The sequence below is a fragment of the Pelobates fuscus genome, chromosome 3 (genome assembly GCF_036172605.1).
Source record: "Pelobates fuscus isolate aPelFus1 chromosome 3, aPelFus1.pri, whole genome shotgun sequence".
NCBI classification, from domain to species: domain Eukaryota; kingdom Metazoa; phylum Chordata; class Amphibia; order Anura; family Pelobatidae; genus Pelobates; species Pelobates fuscus.
In genome coordinates, this window is record NC_086319.1 from 211,410,697 (window position 1) to 211,430,445 (window position 19,749).

The 19,749-nt window shown below is 34.3% G+C and overlaps 1 protein-coding gene across 43 annotated transcripts in view; it reads right to left on the reverse strand.

Moving 5' to 3' along the window:
* LOC134602740 (protocadherin gamma-A4-like) overlaps positions 1-19,749 on the reverse strand; it is a 487,733-nt gene that overhangs the window by 23,935 nt on the left and 444,049 nt on the right. For 2 of the 43 annotated variants that reach the window (XM_063447976.1, XM_063447975.1), the window contains exon 1: positions 15,243-15,399. The exons of 38 other annotated variants lie outside the window; for them this stretch is intronic. In XM_063447976.1, coding sequence (XP_063304046.1) covers positions 15,243-15,329 — 87 coding nt within the window. In that variant the 5' untranslated portion in view covers positions 15,330-15,399. 3 more of the 43 variants (XM_063447934.1, XM_063447929.1, XM_063447969.1) reach the window with 2 other exon arrangements.

A 19,749-nucleotide genomic window follows, 5' to 3' on the forward strand; every position in this document is an offset into this window, starting at 1 on the left:
GCTTTTTTATGCGTGGTATTTAGCAATTCATTGTTATGTAATGTTATTAATCTACACTATATTAAGATGATTTAGAAATATTTTTCGATGACAAAATACATTCTCAAGAATAATAATTATTTTCACCTACATTAGAAACAAATTAAGGCTTAGAATATGATTTATGCTTGGGCAGTTCCTTTTCAAAACACTTTTAACAGGAAAACAATATTTGCTCTTTTAAACTGCTTACGTGTTTGCTTCTTGCCAAACAGGTATTAGCAGTACAACGCATGTTCTTGACAATATATATGTTACATAGAATTCTTTGGGAATAACAATGAAAAAATACTGAATTGTCTTCTTCAAACAGTCTTTATCTAGATGCCTGAAGATGTGACCAAAGCAATAATTAAAGCTATCATGTTTCCATGGATTAATACTTAACTAACCATTAGAGTTTTTTTTCTTAGTTTTTTTAGAGAGAAAATACTATATCAACCATAAAAAGGGGATATGACAGTAGCTTTAAATCAATGTGCTCAGGGATCCAGAGCAAATATGAGTGTTCAGTGCTAATGATGTAATTTGCGTGCAGACAAAATATACCCTGTTCTGTTGCAATGAACTCAGAAACATGGCTTTGGCTTTGGAATTGACTGTTTTAAATCAAAGAAATTGATATTAATGGATGAAAGATGGTTGAAATGAACACAAGCAGACACACTGCATATGTCTACACATATATTTCAAACATATACGCTGCTATCAGGGATGCATCTGTGAATGCTGGGATTAGAATGTTTTGAAATGGAAAAACGACCAGTCATGTTATAAACCCTGATTTATTGTTACCATTATTGTTATTGCTGTAGATATTATTGACATTTTTGTTTTGTGATAATATATACTTGCAAGTCTGTGGAAATATATTTAGATGGTTTAATTATTTATTTGCATTGTGCTCAATACTATATTCTTTTTTTTTTTTACAGTTACAAATATATTATGATGTTGGAATAAACCTTGCCTCGGCTTCCTTCTTGACATCAGTTCATTCATTAATGAAAGCTAAGACTGCGTTTATGACATTTAAAGTTGGGAGATAGTGTTTGATGTATACAGTTATGATACTGTGTACGGCTCCTAACAAAAAGTCATTGTGTATGGCAGGTAAAAAGATGGTAATATTTATGACGTATAAAGCTGAGTCAATGTCTAAGTAATGTTAAAAGGTTACTCCAAGCACCAGGATTGCTTAAGTGATTTGAAATTGTCATGGTGGTAGAAGCCAGCTTGAAACACTGCACTTATAGAGATATTATTAATTGAGTGCTGGGAGCTAGATGCACCCCATATACACGTGACATTGGCAGCCCAGAACACCCGGTTGCCTAATGTAAATACTGTGCATCATTACGTCTGTTGTCAGCACGCACTGCTCTGCCTGCAAGTGGACGCTAGCTCTGTCCTCCCACTCTCCCTCCCAATATTGCATAGCCACCCATCTTCTCAGTACAACATTAGTTATTTATTTATTTATTTTAAAACCTCCCTCCGCCTCCCTGGCCTTGCTGACCCTGAGCGCATGCACTCCCAGTGCCATCGAGGGGGCACAGAAAAGCAGCACCAGGAGCTGGATTGATGGTGAGTAAACCTTTTTATTTCAGGTTTTATTACACAGTGAACTCCATCTCAATAGGGTTATAGTAAAACTTTAATGTCTTGCACATGTACTTGTGTATGGGTGAATGTCAGGTGATATTGGAACAGAAACACTCTCATACTTCTACTCATTCCCATTGAGTTCGGACATCTAGCAAATAGATCAGGCAAATTGTGTTTCCGAAAAATCATGTAAAATACTGAAAACACAATCTAATCAAAATTAGATTTCTGGATCCATTAAAATGGTGATCCAGGTGATTCAGTTTTAATGCATTATGAAATGCTGCACTGAAATGTGTATAAAGATAAAACCATTAAATGTAAAAGCAAATTACTCAGGATTTTGCTGTCTCTCCTGAAATAGCCACAATAGATTTTCCAGAAATTAGAACACTGTTAAAGCCTGTGAACCATTTCAGCCATGAGAACCATGTGCACAGCTGCTGTACAAGCTTTCAGCATCAATGGGTTGTCCTAGCAGCCTTTTGCACATATGCACATATAGATTGCAATCAAATTACAGGCACTGATAAACACACACGTAAAATGGAAACATATCTCAAACATGTCACATGCTGTTGTACAAATGCCTGTCCAATAGAAATGGAGATAATGACTAGGTGTTTGCATGAGGTCCAGGGCACTTTTCATTAGGCAAGGTAGGTACGGCAATGTTTTGGCTCCTAACAGATCCAGTTTCAAGATAACAACATTCAGAAACATAGCAGTATTTATAATAAAATAATACAAAAACAGTGTTGTGGCAAATGTAATCACGCAATTATGTGCAAAAATCATTAAAACATGCCCACAACAAGCATGTTATATAGTGATGACATCATGATACACAAGCTTCATATAGTTCAATTTCCAGTAGGGTATAAAATATGAAAAGGATACACACAGATAAAAAGCAGAATCCAAATATAGAGAATAAATAGTAATTACCTTAAAAGTGTAAGTATGAATTGCCATAAGACTATAGAACAAAAAAAGCTGTGTGCAAAATAAAATTACTTTTATATTATGATGTCATCATTATGTGACCAGCTTGCACATGTCGTAATGATTTTATACACAACCTTGATTGTTCCTTAGACATTCAAGGTAATTAGCTAAGGTAATTATAAATAAAGGAAATGCAGTTGGGTTTCCTTACAAGAACCACAGCATAAAACACTGAGAGCATCTTAAGTTCTGTGAATGTTTCTTTAAAAAGAATAGTCTACAATACATTATGAATACATAAAATGTGAAAGTCCTGTTTTAAACAGATTATAATACTATAAACAGGGCCAGATTTGCTATAAGGCCACTGACACCACTTCCTCAGGGAGGCAGGCAAGCGAGGGGCAGCAGGTCAGTGGAGAGATCAAGGATCTCCCTTACCGGCCAGCCAACTCTCCTGCTATGGGGCCAGGCAAGCCGACAGCTGACAGGGGAGAACTGCTGCAGGGTCAGTGCTCAATATTGTATCACAGAGTTGCCGCGGATTACCGTGGGTTACCGCAGCAGCTTTCATATATATTTCCTGATAGATACATTCTCTACAATCCCAATTTCCCCACACACGCCCAACAACCTCAATTCCCTCACACACACCCTGTGGCATATATATATATATATTTATATATATACTTTATCCTGAGGAAGGTCCCTGCGTGGACCGAAACGTTGATTTTTGTTACTAGATGAAATAAAGAATTTTTGCATGAGAAGACCGTGAGTGCAGCCCATGCTTCCACTATTTAGGTATATATATATATATAGTATCCAAAATGATGGCTGCACTCCTCGGACTTCATTAAAATCCAAAAATGTATTAGATATACATTAAAATTACGATCAACGTTTCAGCCCCGCTGGAGGGCTTTCCTCAGGATCAAAAAAATACATACATGCATGTATTTTTTTGATCCTGAGGAGAGCCCTCCAGTGGGGCTGAAACATTGATCGTAATTTTAATGTATATCTAATAAATTTTTGGATTTCAATGAAGTCCGAGGAGTGCAGCCATCATTTTGGATACTTTGTATGAAAACAGCCTGCTGACTTATGCACCCGGCATTATTCAAGATAGCGTGAGTGCAAGGAAACTTTTGTCTTTTATATATATATATATTATATGTGAAATATATATGAGAAATTGGATGTGTAGATATCTCTCTCTCAATCTCAATCTCTCTCTCTCAATCTCTCTCTCTCTCTCTCTCTCTCTCTCTCTCGCTCTCTCTCTCTCTCTCTCTCTCTCTCTCTCTCTCTCTCTCTCGAGAGAGAGAGAGAGAGAGAGAGAGAGAGAGCATTGAGGAAACTGGCCTTGGGGAAGCAATGCGAGTAAATATGGTCCTGTATATATATTGTGCTAGCCAAACAAAAATAAATCTGTTATCCCATTTCTTTTTCTCACAGAAATTCTGTGTGAATGCATTTAACCCTGCATCCTCTGCAATCCAGATTGCTTTACTCTAGGGACAGATTATGAAGCATGTCAGGGGAGGAACTTACACACAAGGAATGTCCATGTGGCCAGTTTGTGGTCAAACACTGCCAGAAACACATACAGTATAGAGAAAACGGCTCATTTTTTAAAAAAGACTGTAAAACCAGACATATGCTAGTTGTTTAGTTAGGTATAGATACAATTATTAACAGATTAGAAAAGTGTTTTAGAACAATATTTAAAGAGTTTAGAATATAGATTGTGTTTAGCACACGTATTGAATATGTTTGCCAACAGGAGACAGATATGTAGTACTAGATGTGTATCAGAATAATGATGATAATAATAATAATAACAATAAAAAAATAATAATGTGCCATCATTTTGCAACCACGGAGCTTCGAAATAAAGGAATAAAACTGGGAAATCATTTACATGTGTGAGGCCAATTTTGAAGAGATGTGTGTGGTCTTTTTCTTGACTCTGCATGTTCATATATAGTAGAACAGAATGGGAAAATTAACCTAACATGACAATTTCAGAGACAAAAGAAGAATACTTTATCCATCATTATCTTCATAGCACTCTCATAGCAGTCTCATTTAATCACTTTTTTCCTGCAGCATATTCCGTTGGTTTCATGTTCCAAATTATACACAGTCACTAAAGAAAATCTAACCCCGGGCCTTGCAAACTATTCTTTAAATCTTAAATAATCCAGTCTTTTGTTTAAAAATGTGGGGGAGTTCTCATGTATATCTAGAGTTTCAATCATGATGTAAATTAATTCCTATGGGTTTTCAATAACTGCTTCCAAATGTATTGAGCAGTTTCAACTGGATCTGGAGAGACTTTCCCTGTCTAATTTTTCATTTATTGTAAAGATTCCACTTCTGTGGTTGACAGACAATATCCTCTGTTTCCCCTAGTTCCATATGTTTTTTTTGGTTTATATACACTTTAAAAACTGGATTCTGCTTTTTTAGTTATATTCTTTCTTAAGGTGCCAAACTCAGTCTTTTTAACTACAGAACAGTATTCCTCAGCTCCAGATCCCAGATGTCATAGCAAAATAAATTTGCAGTTTTCTCTGGCCGAGCCTTAGGGATCCATGAATGTCTATAACATATGGTTTAGCAGCGCCATATAATGCAGAATTTTATATAATATTGTAAGATCGTTATATGGAACAACATATAAAGTTAATCAATTAAAAACCCATAAGATTTTGATGAGAAACATGGATTGCAATTGCCTCAGCCAGCGAAAAGAAATGTATCAGTGGTGACAAAAGCAGATCAACACTTATTTTAGAAAAACATGTGATTAAATAAGATGCCCCCTTCTGGTGAACAATGTTAAATACAGATAATATATTGACATGAAACATGATGATTTCACAAATAGTTGGCATTCTAAAGAAAAAAACAAAAAAAGCACAGTATCTGAAATTAATTTTTTTTAAAAAAATACACATCACGCATGTGATAATAGTTTTTAAAAGTATCAGCCATATTCTATGTTATTTTTGATGTTTTGTATTAGGTTAGTAAACTCCCATCTTCTAGAAGTATCATCCTATTAAATACACTTCCATTTTTTGCAATTATCATATTTGAAGTTATAAAATCGATATGTTTGTCTGTCTGTCTGTCTATCTATCTTTCCCAATTTAAATTAATTTGTATTTTTCATAACCAACATATTTATGTTTAATAAATACATACTATATAAATAAAATCCAATGCTTAAAAGATATATAGTTAGTTCAATAAAAATACTAGACAAATCTCAAAGCAATCCATCTATGACTTTCAATGCATTGAAAATATATAATAGGAAGACTAAAATGGAAAATGCATGTGGAGGTTAACACCGACACCCCTCTTTATGTCTTACTGCCTTTTGTTTACCCTGCTTAATATAAGGGAATATCTCATTGGTATTCCATGGTATTAAAAGGATGGAGCAGGCCAGTGTCTCACCAATGCTTCACACCTGACTTTATTATAGTGTGTTGTGATAATAAGTAATGTTCTAAAACCCACTATCTGTAACAGAGTGGAGCATGAACTTGAAATGGAGCATGGTAAATGTTTGTTCCATACAAGGCCCCATACCAAGGCACTGGTGGTTGCAGAGATTCAGCATTTCCTGGGGTCCAAAAGCAACTTCTCTGGCAGCACAACATTATGTTAAATCAAGGGGTGTGAACTGTTTGTAGGAACACATCATATTTAACCCGGATATTTTTTATTTTAACAAATCGTATCCTCTGTACCTACTATGGTTTTATCTATTAAGACATATCATAAAATGAATCAATAACACGTTTTAGGAAAATGCTTAAATAGCTATAAATGTTTGAGTTAGTAACTGCAACTAGCAAACTTACATTTTTTTTAAATGTAAAATAAATTATATTTCCACAAATAATATAGCCATATGTAAAGAACAAAATTGAACTAAAACATGCACTAGCTGAAAATAAAAATTGAAAGTAGATTGTGAATTTGCAATTTCACAATGTACTTTGAATTCAGAAAGTTCACATGAATACATAAATGAGATGACTAAAGGTGCTTAACTTTTTACAAAACTACAATATACATATCCAGAAGATAATAGTGATTAAGTGAAAGTAATGGTGACATGATAAATTCTTAAACATGTTGCATAAGATACAGTGTTTTGCACTCTCTATTATTTTTCAGGGCTAATTTAAAGTTATTAAATGGCTATTAACTAAAGGTAGAATGCAAAACAACATTAAGGTGCATTGTCCACAGTATTTGGAAATTATTATTACACAAAAGTGTAATACATTATTATTACACAGAGTTACACAAAACCCTAATTTAAAGGTATGTGACGATTCATTAATAAGATGTCCTATTGTCTCACCTGCTTGGTCTCATTTAACCAAGTAGCATCAGAACTGGCTTCAGTTTCATTTGCCATATCATGCAAATTATGTGTCAAATTAGGAGGCTCCACGAATGCTAAATCACGTATATCGGTAGCTTGGGAAAAACATGGTTGAAAACTTTTTCCTTGATTTTCTGATGGAACCATCCTCACCTCCATATATTTTAAAGTCCCATCTGTGTTCAAATAAAGTGTTGGTTTGTATTGGTCTGAATAGTACTTGGGTTCGGATTTATTTATGAAACAAAGCCCACAACTGTATTCACCATCTTCCTTTTTTAAACATTTCACAAGTAATATGATGAAGGTAACAAGTGAAACCAGACAAATAGCCACTAGGGAAATGATAAGATAAAATGTTATGTCAGGTGGTGGTTTTGAGCTTGTAAAAAGTTCGTGAGATTTTGGACTTTCATATGCTCCATTATCAACTATGTTTACAAGAATGGAGATGGTAGTTGACAAAGATGGATCTCCATGATCGCTGATAGAAATAACAAGTTTTTGCTCTGAATTATCAACTTCTTGCAAATCTTGAAGAGTTCTTACTTCTCCATTGTAGACAGTTACTTCAAACAGACCGGGACTGGTAGCTTCAACAAGCTTAAAGACTAACCAGGCATTGTGACCAGAGTCTAAATCTACGGCAGATATCTTTGTCACTAAATATCCAACAGTTGCTGTTTTTGGAACATTTTCTTGAACATATAAGTCTCTTGCATTGTCAGGATATAGAACTGTTGGATAGTTATCATTAGTATCCAAAACAAATATAAAAATTGAAACATTTGAATTTAATTTGGGAAATCCCAAATCTTCTGCTTTTATAGTAATCTCTAAAACCTGTATTTGTTCATAATCAAAAGAACGTTGTGCATATATATTTCCAGTTTCTTGGTTTATGTAAAGAAATGATGAAGCAGAAAACCCATCTATCTGATGTTCAGCTACATAATAGACTATTTGAGAATTAATTCCCTCATCTAGATCTGTTGCAGAAACAGTACATAATAAGCTACCAGGCTCATTATTTTCTCTAACAAAAGCATTGTAAATATGTTGATCAAATACTGGAGGGTTATCATTAATATCTGAAATATTAAGTGTTACCACAATCTGTGTCTGCAACGATGGAGAGCCCAGATCAACAGCAGTTATGGTAACAGTATACTGTGAGACCTTTTCTCTGTCTAGAAAACCATCAGTTATCAATGAGTACCTATTACTGACTGGTTTTAATATAAAAGGAAGGTTTGGGGATATATTTAATACTATTTCTCCATTCTTACCAGAATCTCTGTCATTTACTATAAGGAAGCCCACAGCACTTCCTAGAGCTGCATTTTCAGGTATTTCATGTGTCACAGAAGTAAAAATAATTTCAGGTGAATTATCATTGCTATCTTCTATTTCCACCTGAACCATGCACTGACCTTCCAGTTCTGGAATACCTTTGTCTACAGCTCTGATAGGTAATTCCCAGTAATGACAATCTTCAAAATCCACAACTCCCTTGGTATAAATTTCTCCTGTATGTTTGTTAATGCCAAACAGTGTTCTTGCAGAATCTGAGATATGGTCATCAAAAAAATATTCAATTTTTGCATTTATACCCTCATCATTATCTATGGCATTAAGTTTTAAAACAACTGTTTTTAAAGGTGTATTTTCTAACAAACTAGTTTTGTAAATATGCTGATCAAATATTGGTGAATTATCATTTATATCAACAACAATAACATTAATTTGGCATGTGCCTGTCCGTGGATGATCACTACCATCAAAAGCTGTTAAGATTAGTTTATGCTCCCTTCTTTGTTCTCTGTCTAGATTTTTTTCCAATATCAGCTCTGGAATCAGAGTTCCATCTTTCCGAGTCTTTGTAGACAAAGAAAAATATGGAGATGCACTCAGTCTGTACCCTGTAACAGCATTGCTTCCAACATCTGCATCCTGTGCAGATTCTAAAAGAAAACGAGTACCAGGACTTATCACTAATTCTGTAATTCTTAAAATACGTTCAGGGTTAGCAAAAATGGGTGAATTATCATTTATGTCCAATATATCAATCTCCACATTGAACAGCTCCACAGGATTTTCAGTAACAATCTCTATTTGCAATAAACAGTTTGTACTGAATCCACACAGACTCTCTCTGTCAATCCTTTCTTTTACTGACAGGGATCCATGTTCCTGATGCACAGAGAAATAATTGCTTCTGCTCCCAGGTCTCAAATGTAATCTGCGTTTAGCAATATCTGACACAGCAATCACCAGATCCTGAGCTAAATCTCCTACAACTGTCCCTGGCTCTGATTCTTCAACAACAGAATAACGTAGCTGCCCAGAGACACAGCCCCAGCTACACAGGTATAAGGTATATACTACTTGCCATTTCCAAGTACCGTGTGAGCTTTGGATGTCCATCACCCAATTCCTTTGCTTCCTTTGTTAGAAAATTTAGTTCATTTTATAATCCCATGAGTCTGCAGTTTGAATGTATTCTTCACATTAAAGATGCATAAAAATATCCAGTGTCATTAAGATAATTCCACAGAAATTGTATACAAAAAGACAGCTCTGCTTTGTGTGTGCAGAATAGTAGGAAGCCTCGGAGAGAGGGGGAGGAGAGTTTTTTACTGAACAGATCCAGTATTATAGCTAAAGAAATGATTGGATGACAGCTCCGCCCTCTTCTGGCCAATAATATTAACTTCACTTGTTCTCTTACAAACAGAACTTTTGCTACATTTTCAAGAATCTAAGAATCTAATATAGGATAAATTGATCAACGTATTAAAAAAAAAACAATAATCAATAAACTACATATACAGTATATTATAATCAAGCTCATTTTAGAAAACTAAATTAACCCTTTTACTACAAAACTATTTTGTTAAAAAAATAGCATAGTTATTATTTGAAAAACAATCTCTGTAGTTGGGATATACAAATGGGACGCAACATAGATTTAAAATGGTCAAATTTTCTATGTATGAATATGTATTTCTAAAGAACCTGATGGAATTTATTGGACTACATCTTTCTAGAACCACCAGAATATAAAAGTAATGTTTATATTCAGGTATACAATGACACGTATACCAATGATTTCTAATAGAAGACATTGCAAGCAGCTATTGCAGCCTTTAAAGAATCCTTGTAGTGTATTTTGAAGTGCAATCTTCAACCTTCTTTAAGTGCAATAATTCACCTATAACGTTTGACTTGAATATATTGCTGTTGAGTGTGGCATAAGCACCGAGGGGAAAAACAGTAGACTTGGAGATTCATTTTGGGCTGAATTGCAATTTGAATTTAAATTTTCCCGAATTCCCAACCGAAATGTACCCAAATCAGCAACGAACTGAAAAGCGCAATGCCGAACATGATGAATGAAGGATAAAAAGATGACTAGAGGACAGTCAATATTTTCTATTTACAAGAGAAATGTTCAGCTGGGCCAAATTTGTTAATGCTGTGTCCAAAGCTAGAAAGCAGCACTAGAGCAAAAATGTAAGATGCACTTTATTAGCAAAAATTTATTTTAATGTTAACACGCGTATTAATAGTTATAGGCAATCCCATGATGATGTAGCATGTAAAGGTATGGGGACATTTAGTAAGGCAAAATAGGTAGTATGTCCAAAGTGCGAGTTTTTATGGCGATTGGTCTATATTTTGCACTTTGTCCCAGAATAGTGGCAGTTTTTGCCTTCATAAATCACCCTGCATATGTTTTACTTTTATGGAAGATGAGAAAACCAGAATGTATATATGCAGGAAGTCATGTATTGATGAATTGATTTTCTTTTTGTGAGAAATTGCATAATATATATTAAAATATGAGATCAGGGAGATTAAATAAGTCTATATCATATTCTAGTTATAGCCTCCACCACTGTTAGTGTTTTATTTTGCCTTTAGAAAACTGCATACACATTAGTACATATTCTTGATAAAAGGATGTTCTCCCAAGATTTGTGGATCTTTTGTTGATTTTCCGCAATATTAGACACACTAGAATTTGTGGTATATATGCTATACGTTAAGCTGTGGATAGTTGATAACCAACTTAAACAAAGCAAAAATTTGACTGTAGATTTAGACATATTTTTCCAGTTCTGCTAATTTAGTCAAAAAAGTTGTTGGACAGTTCTCAACTCACTCATTATTTTGTAATAAAACATCATGAATATTTAAACAAATAGTGTAATGCAACTTCTATACTACACAGCTATCCTTTGTATCGAGCAAAATACAACTTGTAATACTATTTGGAATAATATTTATCAGTCATGTCGACACAGTACATTTCTGCCAAGACATGGTTTCAACCAATGACTGGTATCGTAATGTTCACAGACAAAAAGTATGGTGTAAATAACTGAATGCTTTTTAAAGGTTACGAAAAAGGAAGCAGTATGATCCCCACATAGAATTGTTCACTAAAGATGTCGTAGTAATTTAAATTCATAATGTAACAATTTAGGCAAATGTACTGATTTAACAAAATTCTCCAAGTCGGCTATAGCTACATCTGGACTGTTAAATCCATTATTTAAATTCGTTTTTTGGTTCACTACAATGGTGCTCCATACATAAAACTCTCAGGGGTAACAAGATAAATCCCACCTTAAATATTTTATAATAGACTTGTTATATTAAATAATATTATAATGTAGTATTGCTTTGGTGATGATGGAAGTCCTCATGCATAGCGTGAGGACATCCAGCGTCACTTAGGCGACCAAAAGTCCCCTAACGACCAGGAAGTGCCTTAAATGGGTGTCTGGTAGACAGCCACTAGAGGAGGAATTAATCCTCAAAGGTAATTATTGCAGTTTATTAATGGTTGAGGGAACTGGAACACTGCAGCCAGACCACCTCAATGGGCTGAAGTGGTCCGGGTGCCTATAGTGTTCCTTTAAGCAAACACATACTGATCTCACATTATTCGGGCTTTACTCTTTTAAGAAGGACATTTCACATTTGAGTGAATTAAAAACTTGCATAGGCTTGTCTATCCTGAAAGGACCAATGCATGCCATGCAAATTAATTTAACTACATGAAGCCATACATATGAGCACTGTAAGGGTCCATGAATGTGCATATATTTGGAAGAAGTACATTATGCTCATATAACATCTCTCAGCAGATGCAATTGGCCATAACTCATGCCCACCCCCAAGTAAATGTTATTAAAGTGTTTACTGGATTGTGGAGTTCCAGGTACTAAGAATAAAACACACTTATCCTGCAAACACTCTTATGTGTCGGTGACATTTGCCCCATAATGTTCTGCACATCTGGCATCTGCTGAAAATGCCATATAGGTACATACTTGCTCAGGTATTCCTTCCTAAGTGTTGCATAGACCTCAGGAATCCATTACATTATGAGCTTTTCCAGGTATATCTATTTTTGTATAAATGACAAATTATAAAATGAAACCCATTCAGTATATTTTTAATTTGAAAAAATCAGAACCCACAACATACCCTATGGTTGTGTGATACTGCCACTTAAAGTCGTAAAGATGATACATGGAAAATAGCATCTTTTTTAAATAGAGTTTCAAATTGTATTGAATTGTACATTAGAAACAGCAAATAGCTATTGAAATGTTATATACCATCTATGTAAACAGGTGGCAAGTGGTTTATTTGTAACTGTTTACGATGCTCAAAATATAGCCTAACACAGACATCTGCCCCATACCCCATATTGCTCCCTATCTGTGACTGAATATAACCCATACCTTCTTTGAATAATCATCCTAGTTAAACTATTTGCTAAATATAAACGTCCGTTTTTAACTAAGCCTATGACCCTACAACCTTACAGCAAAGTTGGAAATGTATATCTGGATTAGCATTTAGTAATAGCAGCGTTGATTTAACTTTTTGCATTACTTATTTTAAAAAAATGACTCTTAAGCTGGACTTATATAAAGGAAGCAACTTAGAGCCTACACATGTTGCATATTTAGAACTCTATTGGTGCATAGCAATTGATAGGGTCCATAAGACGTCTAGCCTGTCATAACCTTTACTAATTGCTATACCAGACCCAGTAAGATTTCTTTATCCGCAAGTAAACCTAGGGCAGCTTAAGTCATGCAAACTTATGCCTGTTATTAGCTAACATGTGCCTGCTTCGACATGTATCTTATCTTAACTCCTGATTTTATCACAGGGGAGACAGCAATTGTACGGCCTCGCTGGCGATTATACCGCTCTAAGTGATCATCAGTATACCCACCACAAAGGCCGATGTACTCAATGTCAAGCATTGCTTATCTTGTTTGTTTTAATCTAGTCTAGATAATAATACTTTGACAACACAACCGTTTAGACACGCAGGATATACAAAGTTAGAGTTATCTTCCCTACTCATCGTTTTTCTAAGCTTCAGCAAACATAATCTTGTTACATACATGTTCAACCTAGCATAAACTTATTTTTAATCTACTCTGGTACTCGAAACCTCAACCTGACTAAAATATTACTTAAATAATAATATATAAAATTTGTGCATGTTAATCTTGTGCCCCGCATGTTACGCGTGGGAAAAGCTGGAGGAATGCCTTTGGGGCACCTCTCGTATGTTTGTGTTAAATCTTTGCACTGCAAAAATAAAGAATTAAAAAAAAAAAAAAAAAAGTGCACCTGCAATGACAAGCATGGCTTGGTGTCACTTTAAATGGGATATCAGCACTGTGCTAGCCAAACTTTTATCAAAAGACTAAACATTATTCCAATATGGATTACATTTTTGTACCTTCTTGTTATTCATTTCAGTAAACTCAAAACCAAGTAACTTGTCATATTTGACATATTTTGTGAATGACAAGTTTAATTTAAGCTTTGGGTAGATCTACCATCTCGGTTCAACTTGCTGTTTGAAGGTAAATGAACAGTAGAGGACAGCAGTACTTAGAATTTATATGTCTAAGAAAAATAACAACTTTATAATTGTTATAATTATTTAATTGATTTCCTCAGAGAACATGTTAATGTTACACAATTTACTATGAGGCAGAACTAATATGTGCCTCATAATACCTGCTTAGGGAAATATGACTGAGGTGGAAACTGCAACTTTACCATTTGCTAAGTTACAGTTATGTATAAAGAGCAATTGAGTCAAAGGCAACTCAATATTTTAAAATGTTTAGAATATGGTTAACACTCATTGAGAGATTTATCAGACAGTTCTGTTATAAAAGTGGTGCAAAAACATACATGGGGATACATACAAGTCACCAATGGTATGTGTCTGATGGTTTAACTGGTATCCATGCTGATTGCAAAATGTTTAGTACTTTCAATTACTTCTCTTTTTTAAACACTGAAACCTATTCCCCAAAGCCTTTTTAACCCCTTAAGGACCAAACTTATGGAATAAAAGGGAATCATGATATGTCACACATGTCATGTGTCCTTAAGGGGTTAAGAAAACACTAGCTACTTAAATTATCAATTTCTTTATGCTCTAGCTATAGAATTAATATATACAAAATATCATTAATGCTTATCCATATAATCATATATATATCAAAGTATGCATTGCTTGGCATGGTAAAATCAGCATATGCTGTGGGCATGTATAATAATGCACAATCCGTGTACATATAATGTGGGATACATTTCAAAACCATATAATCTACCAATGTAAAGCTACATTCACTTTTTTTTCATCCATTTATTATTTTGATAGGAGATTGCATCCACAATACCTCCTTTATTTTTGCAATATTGATATTCCAACTTTCCTTTTTTTTTCTAAATTGATAAAGTAAACAGTGCTTAATGCAATCAATGTGGTCTTGTATTTTATAGCATTGATCTTCTCTAATGAATTCATGGTATATACTTCTATATTTTCGCAAACAAATACTAATAAAATATGCTATGTTCCTTATGGACTTATCTGTAGATATTAATAATAGAACCAAAAATGTTTTAAATAGATTTAAAATTGAAATGCATTTAAAAATACTTGTAAATTCATAATATTTACCCTGGAATCTAAAAAAAAGGTTTTCATTATAAGTCAAGTAAAACAAAAGTACTTTTATAGCATATCGTATTACATGGCACACATACACACATATACAAATGCACACTCATACATATATATATTATATAAAATGTAATCATAAAGCATATATAAATTGAAGTGTGCATATCAAAATAAAATATATTTGTGACTAGTTCCCACCTGACTGGCCTCATTTAAACAATGTAAGTCTTCAGACTTGGTTTCATTGACGATATCTTTCAATTCTGGAAATTGTGAAGGCTTCATGAAAGTAAAATCACTTTGTTCTGAAGCTGTGGGGAAACAAGCTGGATAGCATTGTCCTTGAGGCTCGGGTGGAGCCATCCTCACCTCCATGTACTTTAAGGTTCCATCTGTGTTTAGGTAGAGAGTCGGTTGATACTGTCCAGCATATTGTTTAGATGGTGAATTTCTTGAAAAACAAAATCCAAAAGAGTCATAATTTCCTTTTTTAAGGCATTTCACAAGCAAAATAATGAAAGTGACTAGAGAGACCAAACTGATGGCTACAAGTGAGATAATAAGGTACAACGTTAAATCTTGTGTTGATTTAGAATTAGTGAGAAAGTCATGAGATTTGGGGTTTTCATGTACAATACTATCCACAATATTTACAAGTAACGTAACTGTAGTAGACAAAGGTGGGTCTCCATGATCACTAACTGAAATGACGAGTTGCTGCTCTGTAATGTCTGAATCCAGGAAACTTTGAAGGACTCTTATTTCTCCATTATATTCTGAAATCTGAAACAAAGCTGGATTGGTTGACTTTAAGGCATTATACCTGAGCCAGGCATTATGCCCAGAGTCCAGATCGATTGCAGTGACTTTGGTGACCAAATAGCCAGCAGATGCAGATACTGGGATCTTTTCTTGGGCATTAAACTCTCCTGAATTTTCTGGATATAAGACAATTGGGTAATTATCATTTGTATCCAAAATAAATATGAAAACTGAAACATTGGAAACTAAATTTGGAGATCCATAATCTTCCACTCTGGCAGTGATTTGTAAAATGTGGAATTGCTCATAGTCAAAAGAACGCTGAGCATAAATATTACCATTTTCATTATTTATATAAACAAACGAAGAGACAGAAGAACCATCTATTTGACTTTCAGCTATAGAATATCTCAGCTTTGCATTAACTCCCTCATCTAAATCAGTAGCAGATACAGTACATAATAAGCTGCCCGGATCATTGTTTTCTTTAATGAAGGCTTCGTAAACAGATTGAAGAAACATGGGTGAGTTATCGTTAACATCAGAAATATCAAGTATAATAGTGGTTTTATTCTTTAAGGAGGGAAATCCCAAATCAGCAGCAGTAACTTGAATGTTATATGATGATATCTTTTCTCTGTCCAGGTATCCACTAGTGACTAAGGAATAACGATTATTAAATGGTTGACATTTAAATGGTACATTTTGTGGCACTTCCAAGACAATTTCTCCATTCTTACCAGAATCTTTATCTCTCACTGTGATAAATCCAACAATTGTTCCAATTGCAGTATTTTCAGGCACTTCATTTGCCTTGGAGGAATAAATAATTTCAGGAGTATTATCATTTGCATCTTCTATTTTAATCTGTATGAGACATCTTCCTTCAAGTTCAGGAACACCTTTGTCTCTGGCCCTAATTGATAATTCATAAAACTGTGATTCTTCAAAATCCACAATACCTGTTATATATATTTCACCTGTAAGTGTATTCAAACCAAATATTTTCTTTGCTGAATCCAAGGTATGATAACCAAAGGAATATATGATTTCACCATTTGATCCCTCATCCAAATCTGTGGCATTGAGCTTTATTATGACTGTATTTAAAGGTATATTTTCCAATAAACTAAGTTTATAACGAGGCTGGTCAAACACTGGTGCATTGTCATTGATATCTAAAATTATGATGGTCACCTTTGTGGATCCTGACCTTGTTTGTTCTCCCCCATCAAAAGCAGTAAGGGTAAGTTCATGTTTTCCTTTATCCTCTCTATCTACAATTTTCTCCAGCACTAATTCTGGAATCAGTGTTCCATCTTGACTATTTGTCACAGATAGTGAAAAGTATGGGTTTGGATTCAGTCTGTAGTGATTAATTGTATTAATACCCACATCTGGATCGTGTGCAATTTCTAAAGGGAATCGAGCACCAGGGCTGGTCACTAGCTCAGTAATTGTAATAACTTGATCAGTGATGGAAAAAATTGGAGAGTTATCATTTATATCCAAAATCTCAATTTGCAAGCTATAGAGTTCCAAAGGATTTTCAATAACAACTTCTAAATGCAGCAGACAGTTTAAACTGGGTCCACAGAGGCTTTCTCTGTCAATTCTTCCATTTACAGTCAGAGTTCCACTAATCTGGTTAGCAGCAAAACATTTGCTGTCCCCATCAGATCCTATACTGAGCCTGCGTTTATTTATATTTTCAAGATTTAACCCAATATCTTGAGCTATATTTCCTACCACTGTTCCTAATTCTGACTCCTCCAAAACAGAATAGTGAAGCTGCCCAGAGATGACCCAGCCCCAGCTACAAAGGAAAAAGGAATATACTACTTGCCATTTCCAAGATTTTGTGGAGTTCTGGCAGTCCATATCTCATGTCTTTCTCTTTAAATTATAAGATATAGGTTGCTTTATAATCCCATTTGTCTGTAGTTTAAAAAAATATAACCTTCCATAACAAAAAAACACATTATCTTCATAAATATCCACAGGATTTCCATCCGCAACAGCAGATCTTCTTTGTGTGCCAGAGTAAAGATGGGAGGATAATTTACTGAGCAAGGAGGAGGAAAAAGGAGGGATTTCATGAGCAGATCCAGTTATGCAGCTAACGAAATGATTGGATGACAGGTCCGCCCTCTGCTGGCCAATAGTGTTTATTTCACTTAAAAACTATGACATGCTTCAATTAAAGATTCATCATAAATGCATGTTTTCGTAGTGATTTTTTTCCAGTTTATTTGGAATCATTGGTATGCATGTTTATTTAAAATACTTTTATAAATTATTAAATGTTTGTAGAAGCAAAGAGAAGTTGGTCACTTACAAAATCTAAATAGAAACCTATATGGCAAGTTTACTTTGTTTGCTAAACATGCTTGCAGTAGCCATATAATTGCAGTCATGCAGCCATTTTGCTTTTCTATCTGTCTGCCTGTCTGTAGGTCTGTGTGTCTGTCTGTACCATTTTAGAATTAAGTCTGTTGTGAGATTCAGTATGCTATGCTTTCTGTGTTATAAAGAAAATGTGAAAAGTTTGCCATTCCCCCAGTTTAAAGTGCAGTTTAATTAGTTAGTTCAGGTAATTAAATGTTACTTAATGAAAAATAACATGGAGATCATCAGTAATCCCCTCTTGCATGATAGAGTAACCCCATGAGGCAAACATAACTGATATTCCAAATCTAACCACTCCAAAGAGGGATGCAATATAAACAGTTATAATAATAAAAAAAATGATATATATATTTATCATCTTTACAAGAAAACAATAAAACAAACAAAAAAAGGTGTGGCTGATCAGCAGTACAAAAAATTGGCAAATATACTGACTAAACATATAGGAGGAAGAAAAAAAAAACAATATCACATGCCTAATGGAGATGGATGCATTTAATATCTAAAAAGATACTTTATCAACAGTAAAATATGCAGGGCACAACAAATACTGCCACTTTTCCAGATTTACAACATACACTTTACAATTAAAGCCGTTTTAACATTCAGCATTTCACTCATTCTGTATTTTTAAAAACAGTTTTTGTTTTACACATCTTTTTCTCCATTACAATGCCACTTGATTCAAATGATGCCTTTACAGATGAAGTGGAAGGAGAGTGCCAGTTTATTTCACCACATCATGCTTAGCCAACCCGTTTATATACTACTTCCAATGGAAAATGTAATAGGTTGATATATTAGCGTAATTATTGATCCAAATCTTTACAAAATTCCTTTACAGGTTATCCAATGTCATTATGTAACCAGGAAGTCACACCGTCATAGGATTAACATAGGCTTTGCCTTCTTATCTCTGCTATAATTGACTGTCACTGCAGTATAGTGCTATGTGACTTAAAAATCAACTAAAATTCACATAAACTAACACATTTAAAAGGAAGGATTCTGACATACTGATTCCATCTTGTTTCAAAGTTTAAATACCGGTACTTCCCTTTGTATCCAACAAAAATCCATCTACAGTACCTGTTGATTCCCAATGGTGCTTCATCCAGTGTAATTAAATGAGTACAACTGAGCTGGAAAATATATACAATAGATGTAAATACTAAATGTCCTTCCCTGAAAAAATGAACTTTGAAGTTATATTAAATTCTACTTTACACTTAAAAACGTTTAAGGGAAACCTCAACGCCCAAAATACAAAACGAGAGAGAAATCACTATACAGTACTTATACCTCCAATGAAAAATGCATTCAATGATACGTTTTTGCAAGGTAGATACAATTTCCTGCCTCTTGAATTTAGCTTCACTGAGCTAAACATCCAGGAAGTAAGGCAGTTGGCTGTTTGCATGGCAGCCAGGGGGTGTAACAAGGTTATTTTATTAAAGTGCCAATTTCTATTGAAACTTTTTGTATAAATGAAAAAAGAGGACACACTCTTCATACAACTTCAAACAGCTAATGC